The following is a 14839-nucleotide window of genomic DNA, read 5'->3' as shown; positions in this document are numbered from 1 at the left end:
CCCTAACCAAAATGGACTCTGTCTTGCTGAGCAGCTCGACAAAATCTGGAGAACAAGTCAAACAAATTAAAACCAAAAATTTTTATTATAAAGACAATGTCTGTATTTCATCTTCCCTATTTTTTTCCCTTTTCTCTTTTTTAAAAAAAAGTATGAAGGCCTTTCAGAAGTGGGATGGAGCAGATCAGCTTTGTCGGAAAGTTCTGGAATCTTCATTCGTATGAGAAAGGCGTTAGCTTACTCAATGTTTTTGAAAGCTCATGTTTGCAGTTATCTAATGTTAAAAGAAGTCCAAAATAATAACTGAATTTCAACCATCAGTCAGAGAAATCAAACTTCTGGCTTGGAAATAATAACAATTTAATGGACAAACAAAACATCACCACAATAAATAGAAGATTGAAGCACTGTCCTTTTTTCATTCAACAGCATGAAAACTTTTTTGTTGTCATACATTTAAAACTCTTTAACACCAAATTAACTTACTGGCAACTAAAAAAAAGAAAGGAAAGGAAGAAAAGACTATCACAATACAAAGAGAGACACAAATTGAGCACTGCAGACATTATACAAATAAGCAAAATACATACTACCCAAATCCAGAGCTTTCTAGAAATGTCATCCTATGATAACTCACCAATTTATTTGATGCTACATTTCAGGCAAAATGAACATTTTTAAAAAATCTTATAAATATATAAATCCAAACCACAAAACATCTAAACATTATATTTACTCTAGGTACAAATGGATATTTGGAAATTGCATTCACAATGCTATCTAAACTAGATTTCGTGAAATGTACTTAGCTGTATCGGGGCTTAAATTCATCAGGCCACATCCCACATACACTTTCCTGTAATATTTACCCTGGGCATACATGTTCTCAAAGTTAATAGTTACAGAATTAAAGTCAAACTACTAATCTATAAATGTGTCAATTTTTCCTGAATAAAGAGATTGGAACTGGTCCACTGTATTTCACGCAACAAATGTTTCACCACAAACAAGCTAAAGCAGATTTAGTAATGCCCCTTTCTAAGAGTTATGAATATTTAAATGTTTATCATCTGTAATGCGTTTTAGACTAAAATGCTTTTTTTTTTTTTGCCTACTTTCTGTGGACATTCTATTCCCTCAGACCTAAAATCTGCTAACCAATGTCTTCTCATAAATACACACATTCAACTTCCCCTACATCATGAAAAGTTCATTAACTCAAGTCACATAGCTTATGCTTTTATTTGAAACAAACTGCATAAGAGCTTGAATCCATTCTAAAAGGGACTTAGCAGGGATGGCAATATGTTAGATTGCACTCCTCCCCTCCACATTACTTCCTTGAAGGGTCTTTTCCATTCAGGGCGTCAGCTTGGCGTGTTTGTTGCCCATTCTTTTGCCTGACCTACTGCAACACAGGGGCACATAAACCTAAACCATTATATTTTGGTACAGCTCAGTAAAGCACAGCAAAATACTTCGGTTCTCAGCACATCAAACCACGAGCTCGAACGGCTCCTGAACTGTTTCTGGGTTTCCACTGTTGCAATTTACCCCAAATTGTTATGGGATTAAGTTGACTCCATAACAGAACTTAAAATACAATGGGAAAAAAACAAAATCCACATAAAGTTATAGCAACTAATTTAAATGGAACCTCACTCAGGGTAAGGGATGGGGCTGACTGAACAAGATGGTTTAAAAAAAAAATGAAACTAAGTGAAAATGCTTTAAGGAAAAGCTCAAATCACATCTCCACGAACAATAACTGCTCTGTGAGAATTTCAGAGAAGGCTGGAGAGTGGAAAATAAACGTGGAGGAAAGGGCGTGTCTCACAAACAAGTGGCCACATTCTACCTGGAAGTTGATGCAAATTCCTCAATGTTTTTAATTTTCTTTAGTAACGTGGCAAAACAGGTATATAATTAAAACCACAGGAGAGCAGAGGTTCCTCTTGGCAAGGAGCATGCGCAGAGGGAACCAGCATCCCTGCTGAAGAGCATCCCCGGAAGTGCCAACAGCTGGGCGGGGGCGGGGGCGGGGGCGGGGGCCGGGGCTGCGCACCGCACAAACGGACGTGTCTTGGGGCTACTCTCCTCTTGCGTCCACCCTCCATCCCAGGCTAAGCTTATGAGAAGAGGAATCCGTTCATACCTAATCGTCCACAAAGACCCCCTACGGCAGCACAACACGCCTGGCCCTGGTGTCTGTCTAGCAGCTCTGAGCGGAACCTGCCCTTTCTCTGGAAAGACTCGGGAGAAGAGCTCTAGGAAGGCTTAAGCTGATCCCTTTTTCTTTTTGGCTAACACGTAAGTAGAAACGAACATTTTTACCTCCAGCACACCGGAAAACCAACCGAGTCAAGATTTTGATGGAAAAAGGACCACAAACATATGCCCAGTGGCTTTGTTCGCACCATGGGCACCGATCACAGAGAATCTGCGAGAAAGGAAAGGCTACATGACCTAACTTGAAACACGGAGATGTGTGTGAGATTTCTGAGCGTGGGTCTGGACTAAGAGGACGGTGCCAAACAGTCTAGGAATTCGTGACAGACACACTGGCAGAAGCCGTACACCATCAGGATGACGAGGCTGGAGGGGACGAGGCTGACGAAGACCACCCCGAGGGTGACCTTCTTGGACACCAGTAAGTAGATGCCCAAGGGCAAGGAGCTGAAGTACAGCAAGCCCAGCAGCCACACCAACACCCGGATGGACGTCTGAAAGAGCAGGGACGTGCAGTTCCACACGGTCCAGTTGTGCGACACGGAGGTCACGGAGTCGAAGCTGGAGGGCCTGTAGAACTCGACCACGGGCGTGGAGCTGAGCGACGGCGAGCTCTCCCTCTGCACCTCCATGATCGTGATGACCAGGCAGTTGGAGGACGCGTGGGAAGGGCTGACCAGCGAGGCCAGCCGCTTGGGGGTCAGCAGCAGCTCGGTGGGGTTCTCGGGCAGGCACTTCTTGCCTCTGCCGCCGCACGTCAAGTTCACCAGGATGTTGTTGTCGTCGGGCAGGCTGCCGACTTCATCATCCGGCAGGCAGGTCTCGAACCTGCAGAAAGGGCAGACGATGACGCCGTGCGGGGAGTCCCCGAAGTCTATGATCTTGTAGAGGCATTTGGCACACACCCTGTGACAGCACTCCAGCACTTTGGGTTTCCTCTGTTTCAGGTTGTACCGGTTGTAACAGATCTTACACTCGAGCTCGTCCGAGACCTGAGACTCCGCGGCATCTTCTGGTGGCTGACTGGCCATCCTGAATTCTGTACGTCCAGTCTTGGGCCGACGGGTCTTCTTGAAGGACGACTTCGAGGAAGCTGTCTCTCTGAATGTCACATCATCCGAATCAGGCAGAGATGCAAATGGGCGGGAAAAGGAGGGACAGAAATCTTCTAGCCATTTTTTCAGCTTCTACATATCACTCTCTGTCTCAAACCATATTTACAAAGGCCACATGAAGGGTCTGCAAAGGAAAAGAGATTCTAATATTGTGAACAGTTCACTGAAAAGCACTTTATGGAATTTTCTGAGCTTCAACGATTAGAAGCAGGTAGACGTGAAAGGTTAAATCCCTTTCACCTTTTCACACGTTTCTGCCTCCAGGATAGGAAAGTGTTATCTCCATGCTTAGCTCTTTCAGTCCACAAATATGACAGTAAAGAAGGAATCTTAGTGGTGTAAGGTACACTCCAGAGCACTGTGGGTATGGCTGGATACAAAGATTTTTCTCTCTGAAACGCGTAACAGATTTTGGCCTCTATGAAGACAGAATGGGACACGTCATAAATGGATACATTTGCAATTAAACTCCATTCAATATAGACTAACTCATTCAGCAGATCATTGCTATAAACTCCAATTGTCTAAGTACCCTCAACAGTGCATAGGAACACACAAAAGAAGGGAAACCTTAAGGATAAAGGTTTAAAATGTGTTTTGAGAAAGTGCTTTATAAAGATGAGAGCGTATTTAAATACAGCAGACTGTTCTCACCTTCCCAGTGTAAAGAAATCTGTTATAAATGCCTTCCTTATTTGACTATTCAAACTTTTTGTTTCAATATTAGTCCTGCAAACCATGGCTGTACACATACATTCACTCAAGGAAGAGTGAAGCATATGACACCTGACAAAAGCATTATAACCGAGTCAAGTCTAATTCTCAAGACGGAGAAGTAAATACAGAACACATGTGCGGTTATGTCTCCAAACATGAAGAACCATGCATGTCTGGCTATCAAGGAGTATTCAAACTACACCCACTTGCCTACAGAAACCATGATACAACCAACAGTCCTTAACATTGGCCGCTAGTTGCTATTACTACTGGCTTTGGACAAATGGCTGGAGGCTGACTTCATGTGCACACTTCCCTCTCAATTATTAGCACTAGCGGAAGGGAGCCGCAATATGGAAATTCTCTAAATAATTTTTATTTTGCTTTAATGTATGTGATGGGGGGAGGGTAGTAGCTTTGTCTTAAATTATGCTTTGCTTGGAAAAATATCAAAATGTATTTGAATTTCTGAGCATGCCCCCAAGCAATAACAGCAGAAGGCTGTCATAACAGTTCCGAGGGGGAGGATGCAACTGTGCTAGAATTTTAAGTTTGCCCTGGATCCCACTGCCTTAGTTAACAGCGAAGAGGCAGTGGGTAGGGAAACTTGGATGATTTTTGGAATCATGAATAACTGGTTTGTGAATGCAGATTATCTTCCTTTTTCATTATGACTAATTTTTAAATTGACGTCATATAATGCAAGAATGTCTAGTAAAATGGCTAGTGTGGCAAGATACTCTTCGTGGGAAAAGGAAGTCAGTCAAGAAACAGAATCTCTGGCCTCAGCCAAAAAATGTAGGTAGAGTTTTTTCTTTTAAGAGAATTTACTGTATATGAATGCATGTGTTTCAAAATTGCTACCATAAGCTAATTTCTGTGTATCCACACATGCAAAAAAGAATATATAGACACAGACATCAGCTCCTCCCTCCCTTTTCCTTCCATGTGCCCTAAATATTTTCTTCATTCCTGATCCTGATCCTGTTCAGGATACACGTGCCAAGTCTTTGCAAAATAAATGACTATATCTTGCCACAATTCTACAAAGCTGGCTTTTTATTCTCCTATGGGATGAACATCTCCAGGACAACGGTCAAGGGACAAGAAGGAGCTCTATCCCTGTCACCACTCCCAGTCCTAGCTGCCTGCACAGGATGGTCCCTAGTCCTGGGCAGGTCACTGGTGATCCACTTCCTGGACGGCTCCCATTCCATCAGCCCTCCTGGTAGCCACACAGACCCAAGGCCCATCCCAAGTGAACATGTTATATTCTCTCTGCAGCTACCTTCCCACTCAGCCTTGATGGAGCCGATGGCAACAGTAGAACTCACAGCAGCAACTGCCTCCATTAACGTCAAAAGGACTGATGTATGTGAAGTTGTGTGAATAAGGAAAAGAAAGTACGTAAACATATATACATAAAGTCATCAGGAAAAGAGAGAGTAAAGCATTTAGTGAGGATAAATAAGCACAATTGCATCTATGGGTATAGAAAGCCAGAGTATACAACTAGAAACACCAAAAAAAGGCTTATGTGTAATGAAACTAGACCCCTATCTTACATCAATCACAAAAATTAACTCGAAATGGGTTAAAGACTTAAATATAAGACTGGAAACCATAAAACTCCTAGGAGAAAATATAGGGACAAAGCTCCTTGACATGAGTCTTAGCAATGACTTCATTTTGAATATGACACCTAAAGCACAAGCAACAAAATAAAAAATAAACAAGTGGGACTATGTCAAACTAAAAAGCTTTGTACAATAAAGGAAACTTTCAACAAAATGACAAGATAACCTATGGGATGGGAAAGAAGCATTTTCAAACCATATATCCTATAAGTGGTTAATATCCAAAATACATAAAGAACTCGTACAACTTAATAGCAAAAAGACAAATAATCCAATTTAAAATTGGGCAGGGCTTCCCTGATGGCACCGTGGTTAAGAATCCACCTGCCAATGCAGGGGACATGGGTTCGATCCTTGGTCCAGGAAGATCCCACATGCTGCAGAGGAACTAAGCCCGTGTGCCACAACTACTGAGCCTGTGCTCTAGAGCTCTCAAGCCACAACTATTGAGCCCACATGCCACAACTACTGAAGCCCGTGCACCTACAGCCTGTGCTCTGCAACAAGAGAAGCCACCGGCAATGAGAAGCCTGCACACCACAATGAAGAGCAGGCTCCCACTAGCCGCAACTAGAGAAAGCCCGTGTGCAGCAACAAAGACTCAACACAGCCAATAAATAAATAAATTTATTTTAAAAAAATACACTTAGTTATATGAGGTGAGGGATGTGGTAATTAATCTTATTGTGGTAATCATTCTGTAATATGTACACATATCAAATCATCACGTTGTGAACCTTAAACTTACATAAAGCTGTGTATCAATTATATCTCCCCAAAAGATTTTCTTTTCCTAGAAAAACACCTATTCAAATATCTGAAACTGATATTCCTCATTAAGCACTTTATAAATCATCTGGGGTAAGAATACACAAAGAGATAATGACCTACTCTAATTCCTATAAATCAATTTGAGCTTTTGGGCAAATGACTATTTTCACTGCCCTACTTAGTATTTGACTCAAATCCACTTTGTACGCTATTCAATTCCTTGGATATTCAAGATGCAAACTTGGCTTGTATTTCAAAGCAAAGTCCCTCCAGTGGACACCTGTTGTCGGCCTACCTAGGATCTTTTTCCCTCCTTTCGACCACACTGCTCCCTTCCCGATGGCCACGGTTTCTTTGGGGAAGTCTTCCCCTCACCCCAGTTCTGTGGTTGTGGTTGGGCTTTGTGCACTAATCGCTGTGCCTCCCTGTTTCCCACGGTGTGGACCTGTGACCCAGGCCTGGCTCCTCACAGGACTCCACTAACCCCCTGTTCACAAGGGCCAGGCTGGGTGGACATGCAACTCAAACCAGCCCTTGTCAAAGCTCCTTCCTAGGACTTTTTAAATTTGCAGCTTGGAGGAAGATGAAACATGGCAGGGGTCAGGAGAAGGAGCACAGACCAGAAAAAGATGTTATCAAGGAACTGTCATGCCATCAAGAGGGAGACTAAGAGAGAATACAGCCAGAAACAAAAAGAGAGGTAAAGGAAGGCAGGAGGCAGAGATACAGGCAAAGGCAGAAGACTTTTGATGAGAGCTGAACTGAGCCTCTGACTTAATCGTGAGTGAGGCTCCCATGAGCCTATAAATCCCCGGTTTTGCTCACGCTAGTTTTTCTTTTTTGGTTGCTTTCTACGACTCACAACACAAAGGGTCAGGATACAATTACCATGCTGCATTTGACTTTGAGAACTTACTGTGTTTTTAGATCTAGGTTCCTGCTTAGTACTACAGAAATTATAAAAAAATAACTGAATAAAACAACCCAAAGCCAACAGAAATTCTTTACTTTCAAATTTTCATTTGCACATGTGTGTGTGTACATGCATGTGTGTGTACACAGACACACAGATCTATATACATATGTAAAAGTCATCACACATATTGTCTATTAGTGGTCTGTGTGTGTGTGTGTGTGTGTGTGTGTGTGTGTGTGTGTGTGTGCGCGCGCGCGCACGCGCACACGCGCACATGCTTTATTTGGTTAACTTCTCCTCTTCACCTCCCTCTACCCATATCAGCCTGAATGCCACCCCCTTGCCCCCAGTAACACATACTAACTACCTGCTATGTTTTCTTCCATATATGTTTCCACTTGCATGTATCTATCCATGTACATAAAATTGGAAAGACACCATACGCACAATTTTTCCCATTGTTTTTTTCTAACGACGATACTATAGCCCGTTTTCTGCATCTCGTTTTTATCACTCAATGATGGCTCAGAAAATCTCTCAATTCAACCAATACAGCCTCGAATTCCTTTTTTAACAGCTGTATAATATTTCACCTTTCGAATGTATGTAATACAGCCCACCATTCCGCCCCTGGTAAGCATTCATGTATCTCCATCTTTTTCCCCCAACACTAACATTACTGCAGAACACAATCTTGTAATACACATCCATGCATACAGGTGTTTCATTTGTTGTTTGTTTTCTTTCTAAGAGAACAAGGAGTGGAATTCTTGGGTCAGAGAGATATTACTCAGCACATGTTGCCAGACTGCTTTCCAAAAAGACTGCAACCCGCACCATCAGTAATATCAGTGCTCTTTTTCCCTAACAGCAATAGATGTTATTGAGCTTTATAATTTTTGCCAATCTGAGGGGTGATATATCATTATTTGAGTGGGACTGTCTTCTCAGTTGTTGGCCTTCTGCATTTGCTCCTATGTCTTCATATTTTTTACTTATTTTTCTATTGGGTTGTTGGCCCTTTCAATTTATAAATGCTCTTTTTTAAAAAGTATTAAATTCTATCCTCTGTATTAGAAACACTTCCCCAAATTTACCGTTGATTGGCTTTGCTTCATATCCTTTGAAATACAAAATATTTAACTTTTTGAACAGTCATATGTTTATCTTTCCTCTTGCAGCTTCTGAGTCTCTGATCATAGTTTAATACTAATAGTCTATATGTAGTTCCTAATATTGCACATGTAGTTATTTTCTTACAAAATTTTTCTTGCCTTACTTCTAAGTTTTATTTTTTATTTTTATATATGGTATAAGGCAGGGTACTAATTTTCTTTTCTTCCAGGTCAACAGCCACCAGTGTCAATCCCATCTGTTAAATAATCCATTATTTTCTGATTAACTGAAATACAGTCTTTGTCATATATTAAATTCTCATGCATGCCAAGATCTATTTCTGATTTTCTATTGTATTCCATTGATCTATTTGTCTAGCCATCTGTCTTGACCATAATAATTTGAATACCATGGCTTTTTAGTATATTCTGATAGCTGGTAAGTTATGTTTCCTCTAGGGACTCTTTTTTTTTTTTTTTTTTTTAATTGGCTGCATTGGGTCTTCGTTGCTGTGCACGGGCTTTCTCTAGTTGCAGCAAGTGAGGGCTATACTCTTTGTTGTGGTGTGCAAGCTTCTCATTGTGGTGGCTTCTCTTGTTGCAGAGCATGGGCTCTAGGGGGCTTCAGCAGTTGTGGCATGCAGGCTCAATAGTTGTGGCTTGTGGGCTCTAGAGCACAGGCTCAGTAGTTGCGGCGCATGGGCTTAGCTGCTCTGCGGTATTCAGACCTTCCTGGACCAGGGATCGAACCCGTGTCCCCTGCATTGGCAGGCAGATTCTTAATCACCGTGCCACCAGGGAAGGTCTAGGAGTCTTTTTTACTAATTCATTCAACTATTTATTAAGTGTCTCCTATGTTCCAGACACAGTTATAGGTGCTGAAGATTCAACAGTGAGCAAAATCCCTTCCCTCATGAGCTTACACTCCAGTGGTCTAGAGGGAGGCAATGGAAGAATTATCTTCTTGGCTATTGATGGCACTTAACTTCTGTTCTAAACTTTCAGATCATTTGATCAAATTGAAAAAAAACACAAAACTGTTGGGATTGGAATTACATCAAATATATATTTCAGTATTAAGACTTCCAGTCCAAGAACATGGTCTCTCATTTGTTCATCTTGATCTATGTTCTTCAATAAGATATTTTCATTTTCTCCGTGTTTCATGCCTTTCTTTTAAACTTATTCTTTAGTATTTCTAAAGTTTTGTCACTATTCTAATTTGTCCCTACTCTTTCATTTCTAAGAGCCTGTTGCTATTATGGGGCGAGAAGGAGGCTTTCGATTTTGTTTATTTATTTTGAATCCAGCCACTTACCAAATTCTCTTATTGATTCTTACAGGATTTACTTGGACTGTCTCAGATCTACAAGGTATACAATCACATCATTAGGGAAAAAAAGACAGTTTTATCTTGTCTTTTCCAGTATTTATTCCGGTTAGTTCACTTTTCTTGTTTTAATAAACTTACCAGAAACTCTAAGACAACGTTAATAATTCCTACAAGAATGTAAGCCCTATGAGTCATAGCCTTTTCTCTTCTATTCATTCCTGAGAACACAGACCAATACCCTGGCCCAAAGTAGGTGCTGAAAAAACATTCGTTAAAGGAATAAAGTGATAGCAAGGTTGTTAGTTTCTAATGCTAACTGTAATTTTTTTTGTGTTTTGCTGTTTAGGATGATACTGTTGGTTTTGGTAAAGGGTCTATTATGTTAATGTAGTTTCTTTTCATTCTTAATTTATACTTTTTATTAGTTGTGTCTATACATTTTATTAAACACTTTTCACCATCTATTGATGTGACCATATGGTTTTCTAGCCCTGAATTTGATCATGTGAGGGATTTCACTGATAGATTTCCACTCTTGTGTTCTTGGAATAAACCCTACCTAGTCATATATAGTTGGGCCCTCAAATACACTGATGGGTTCTATCTGCTAATATTTTATTTAGAATTTTTACAGCCATATTCAACATTAAATTAATTGGTCTCTAGACTAGTTTTGTACCCTGTCAGGTTTTGTAATTATACGTATGCTTATTTTACAAATGAATTTGGAGCTTTTCATCATCTTCTGGAACAGTTCAAATAATGATAAAATTATTTGTTTTTTAAAGGTTACATAAAACTCAGCTGTAACTTCATATGATCCCACTGCGTTTTTAAATGGAAGATCTTTAATCACTTTTCCAGTCCCTTTTATGGCATTGTCTTATTCAAATTTTCCACTTTTTCCTGAGTCAAACTTAGACATTTACATTTGGCAAGGAAATAATCCATTTCTCCTGGTTTTTCAAATTCACTGCCATAGAGTTGGATGCAGTTATCTTTATCTTCTTTGAATTGCTCCTGTAGCTCTGGTTATATTCTTTTTCTCATTTTTAGTCTCATAATTTCTTTACACTTTATTAATTTCCTAATTAGACACATAAATCTTTATATCTATTTTACTGTTTCAAAGAACCAGCTTTTATCATATGCGTTTAACCCTTCTAATTTTTTATTTCATTAACTTCAGCTTTTATCTTTATTATTACCTCTTTCTAATTTATTTTAATTTGCTTTGTCATTCTTTTTTCTCATTTCATCATGAGGTACACTTTGTCTTTAATCTTAAATAACGAGCACATTCGAAGGCCATAAAATTTCCACTGGCTACAGTTTTCATTCTGCCCTATAGCTTTTGGAATAAATCATGCTTTTATTGATTTCTAGATACCATGTAAATAGACTTTTGTCTCCTCCTTTGATACTCTTTATAAGAGTGATTTTAATTTCCAAGTAGTTAAAGTTTCTTTTTTATTACCTTTTCTTACTTATTTCTAATCTTACAGGCTTATGATCAGAGAACAAGGTCTATATAAAAGTCTCTTTTCCTTTGGCTTTGTTAAGGTCTTCTTTGTGGTCAAGTATATAATCAAGTCTTGTAAGTAATCCAGCAAAGAATATTCTGTATTCAAGGGATAAAAGGTTCTAGCATATCTATCAAATCTAACTTTTTTATTTATTTAATTTCTCCACTGTTAAGAAAGTTAAGACGGGTTGAGACAAATGAGAGAGGTTTGTTACAGTGTCTCACCATAACTGCATTTGCATTTCTAATACTTTGCTTTACAGATTTAGTGGCTATGTTATTTTATATATACAGGTTTATTTATCTTCTTCATAAACTGTGCTTTTTTAGAATCATTATATAATTTCTTTCCTTATCCTATTTATGCCTTTAACTTAACTATAACTTAAATACTAAACCTAATATTGTTAGTTCTTCTGACTCTCTATATTGGCCTGAGATCTTTGTCTATCTTTTTTTTTTTCAACTTCTATCACTTTGTTTTAAATGTTTCTTTAAAATCCCATATAACAGGGTTTTGCTTTTTAACTTAGTCTAACAGTATCAAATTTTTAGTGGGAAAATTCAGTTCATTCACATTTAATGTAAAGACTGTTATATTTGAACTTATTCTTTCCTTCCCACTTGAGTTAAATGGTTAATTTAGAAATTTTCACCAAAAAAAGGAAAGAAGAGAAAAATTTCCTCTGCTATTATCTCTGCTCACCTTGAGGTATTTCTGATTAACCTTTTATTTGGATGCTTTTTGTTTGATGCTCTTTTCTTGAGTATTTCTGTTAGAAAATGGGTGATGACATCTCTGAATTCCTACATAACAGTAAATGCCTTTTACCCTGACAGAGAGATGGCGGCTTGGCTATGTATGTGATTTTCAGGCTGCTGGCTTTTTTGCCTCCATGGTCTACAGAAGTCACTCCACTATCTCTAGCTTATGATGTCACAGACGAGAGATCTGCTGCTTAGTCTGATACTCCTTAATATCGGGTAATTTGTTCTCTCTTTCTGGAAGCTTTCAAGATTTTGCTTTGTATTCTTAAAGAGTTCAAGAACTTTTCCAGTACATACAGAGAACTGATAAATCTTGCCTGGAACTTAAGTCTTGATTTTTAGGCTCAGAAAATTTTTTTCTCATACTTATTTAATTATTGCCTTTCCTCCATCTGTCCCTTTTTCTCCTTCTGGCTCTCCTGTTACTCACATGTTGTATTCCTAGATCTATTTTCTCTTGTGCTTTCCATCCCTTTGTATTTTTGTTGTAAGCTTTCAGATTCTCCCACTTCACTGGCCTGGCTCCTCATTCAAGTCTCAGGGATGATCATCTTCTTCAATTCATGTCCTGAAATGTCTGATTGGAAAAGCGTGCCTTTCGTCTCTAGGAAGTCTTCTTGTGCTGCATTTAAGTCTCCTTATGTGCTCTTACTATTTTTTGTCAGGTCGACGTCTGTCTCCAGCTGCCACTCTACTGCGCAAACCATGTGTTCATGGAGCCATTATTTCTGTTACATCACTGGGGTTCTGGTTTGATTGTCGGAGGACCCACATGACTACACTTCCGTGACAGGAGGGACTGCAGTGGTCTCTATCCTGCGACCTCGCAGAGTGACAGCAGGCAGGCACTAGGGTCCTGCCAAGTCACTGGGAGGGAAGTGTCTTCCAAATTTTCCTCGCACCCTCCCAGCCCACAAGACTGGGAGGACTCACTCAGCCCAAGTGTTCACCTTCTCCTTGCTCTCTTGCGGAACACACACACACACACAAAAACACACACTCACACACATACAGTGAGGTAAGGGCGATTTTCAGTGTTCCTCCCAGGAGTCCCCCAGCCTCTGTAGGTCAAGCTCTTTATAGCATCCAGTGCATTATGGTCCTCCCCAAGGACTCATCAGATGTTTGTCTTCACTGCCAGCCCAGCCCAGCCCAGGAGGAAGGCCCCCACCTGTCCCTACTCATCTCCAGCTTCCACAGAGCTCAGGGCTTCACCTAAACCCAGGGCTCTTTTGGCTCCAGGAACAGTTTGAGTCAGGAGAGCCAGAAACAGTAGAATTGAGACTGGCTGGCTAGTGAGCCACTGTACCTTGCTATCTTCCCAGAATCCTTGCCAACTATAAGCCCTGGATTTTTTTTTCCAAATATTTATCCAGATGGGAAATGTGGGAATTTGTGATAAAAGTTTACTTTGAGGAGAACACTGGCAGTCCTAATCACGTTTAGTGACTATTACATAAAGATATGTATCAAACTTTATTTTAATCCTTAAGTTCATAACTATTTTTTCTAATATTCCCTTCTGCACATTCTTTTGTTTTCATTCTTCTATAGCAAACTGTCTAACCCCAAGAATCCAAAAACTTGACACCCAAGAGTATAAGAATTCTTTTACTTTTCCCTTGGATATCTCTCCTAAATAATACCTCTCCAGTTCCACATTTTATTTCAGAGAGTTAAGTTAGCACATACTAGTTATATTAAAAAGCCACTAGATAAGAATTCTTCATATTTTTCTATTTCAAAAACATTAATAGCTACTTTTAAAAACTTAAGACTGTTCAGGGTTTTGCTGTTTGGGGTTTTCTTCCTCAGCGTTTCATGATGTAACTCTTCTATTTCAGTATTAAATTTATCAGTAGACCATGTCACCTAAATATCCTTTGGCCTTCTCCCATCATGCATAGGAGTAGTAATACGGCTACGGTAATTCTCCATAGCCCTGTAAAGCCTTTGCAATGTGACTTTCTGTTCAGCCCATCAATGGCTGGAGGAACCTATTTCCCCACCCCTTAAATCTAGGCTGGCCTTGTAACTTGGCTTTGACTAACAAAATAAAGTTGAAGCAACTTTGTTAGAGTTCTGAACCCTGGCCGCAGGGTGCCTTGCAGCTTCTGCTCCTGGCCTCTCGGGACTTTGGGCCACTATGTGAAGAAGCCCAGGTTAAGATCCCTGAAGATGAGAGACCAGAAAGCCGGGGGTGGGGAGGGGGTGGCGGGGAAGGTAAGCCCAGACCAAAGCCGGACCAACACCAGGCATGTGAGTGAGACCATCACAGGCCAACCGGCCTGGGATGAACCACTAGTGACTACGGCCATATGAAAGAGTGACCAGAGAAAGACCAGCAAAAACATTATCCCAGTAGAAAACGCTCACAAGCAAATAAAACGGCTGCTGTTTTAAGGCAATGAAGCTTTGAGGTGGTTTGTTTTGTCACAACAGATAACCAACACATCATGCTAAACTATCCCTTTCCAAACTAATCCCTTTCCAAACTGATCCAAAGCTAATCTCTGTCCCAAGGAAATTTTCTCCATTTATCTATGGCTAGCATCCTACCTACAAGACTTTCTTACATACTTTGAAACTGCTTAAGCCTGTAGTACTTGCAATTTGTGTTAGAAAATTCTTGGTCAAAGTAAAGTGCTGGTATATTCTTCTGTATATAAACTTTTATAATTTTTACTATAATGACTTCTGATAATTAAGAGAG

General features: G+C 39.9%; 1 protein-coding gene across 3 annotated transcripts in view; it reads right to left on the bottom strand.

Moving 5' to 3' along the window:
• Positions 1-343: 343 nt before the first annotated feature.
• The window catches only part of RNF182 (ring finger protein 182), a 55531-nt gene continuing 41035 nt past the window's right edge, over positions 344-14839 (bottom strand). For all 3 annotated transcript variants that reach the window (XM_057700657.1, XM_057700655.1, XM_057700656.1), the window contains exon 2: positions 344-3468. In XM_057700657.1, coding sequence (XP_057556640.1) covers positions 2517-3260 — 744 coding nt within the window. In that variant the 5' untranslated portion in view covers positions 3261-3468 and the 3' untranslated portion in view covers positions 344-2516. The remainder of the gene's footprint in view (positions 3469-14839) is intronic.

Source organism: Hippopotamus amphibius, chromosome 11, assembly GCF_030028045.1.
Source record: "Hippopotamus amphibius kiboko isolate mHipAmp2 chromosome 11, mHipAmp2.hap2, whole genome shotgun sequence".
Classification (NCBI taxonomy): domain Eukaryota; kingdom Metazoa; phylum Chordata; class Mammalia; order Artiodactyla; family Hippopotamidae; genus Hippopotamus; species Hippopotamus amphibius.
Note: the sequence above shows the minus strand (reverse complement) of the source record. Positions and strands in the feature narration are given on the sequence as shown.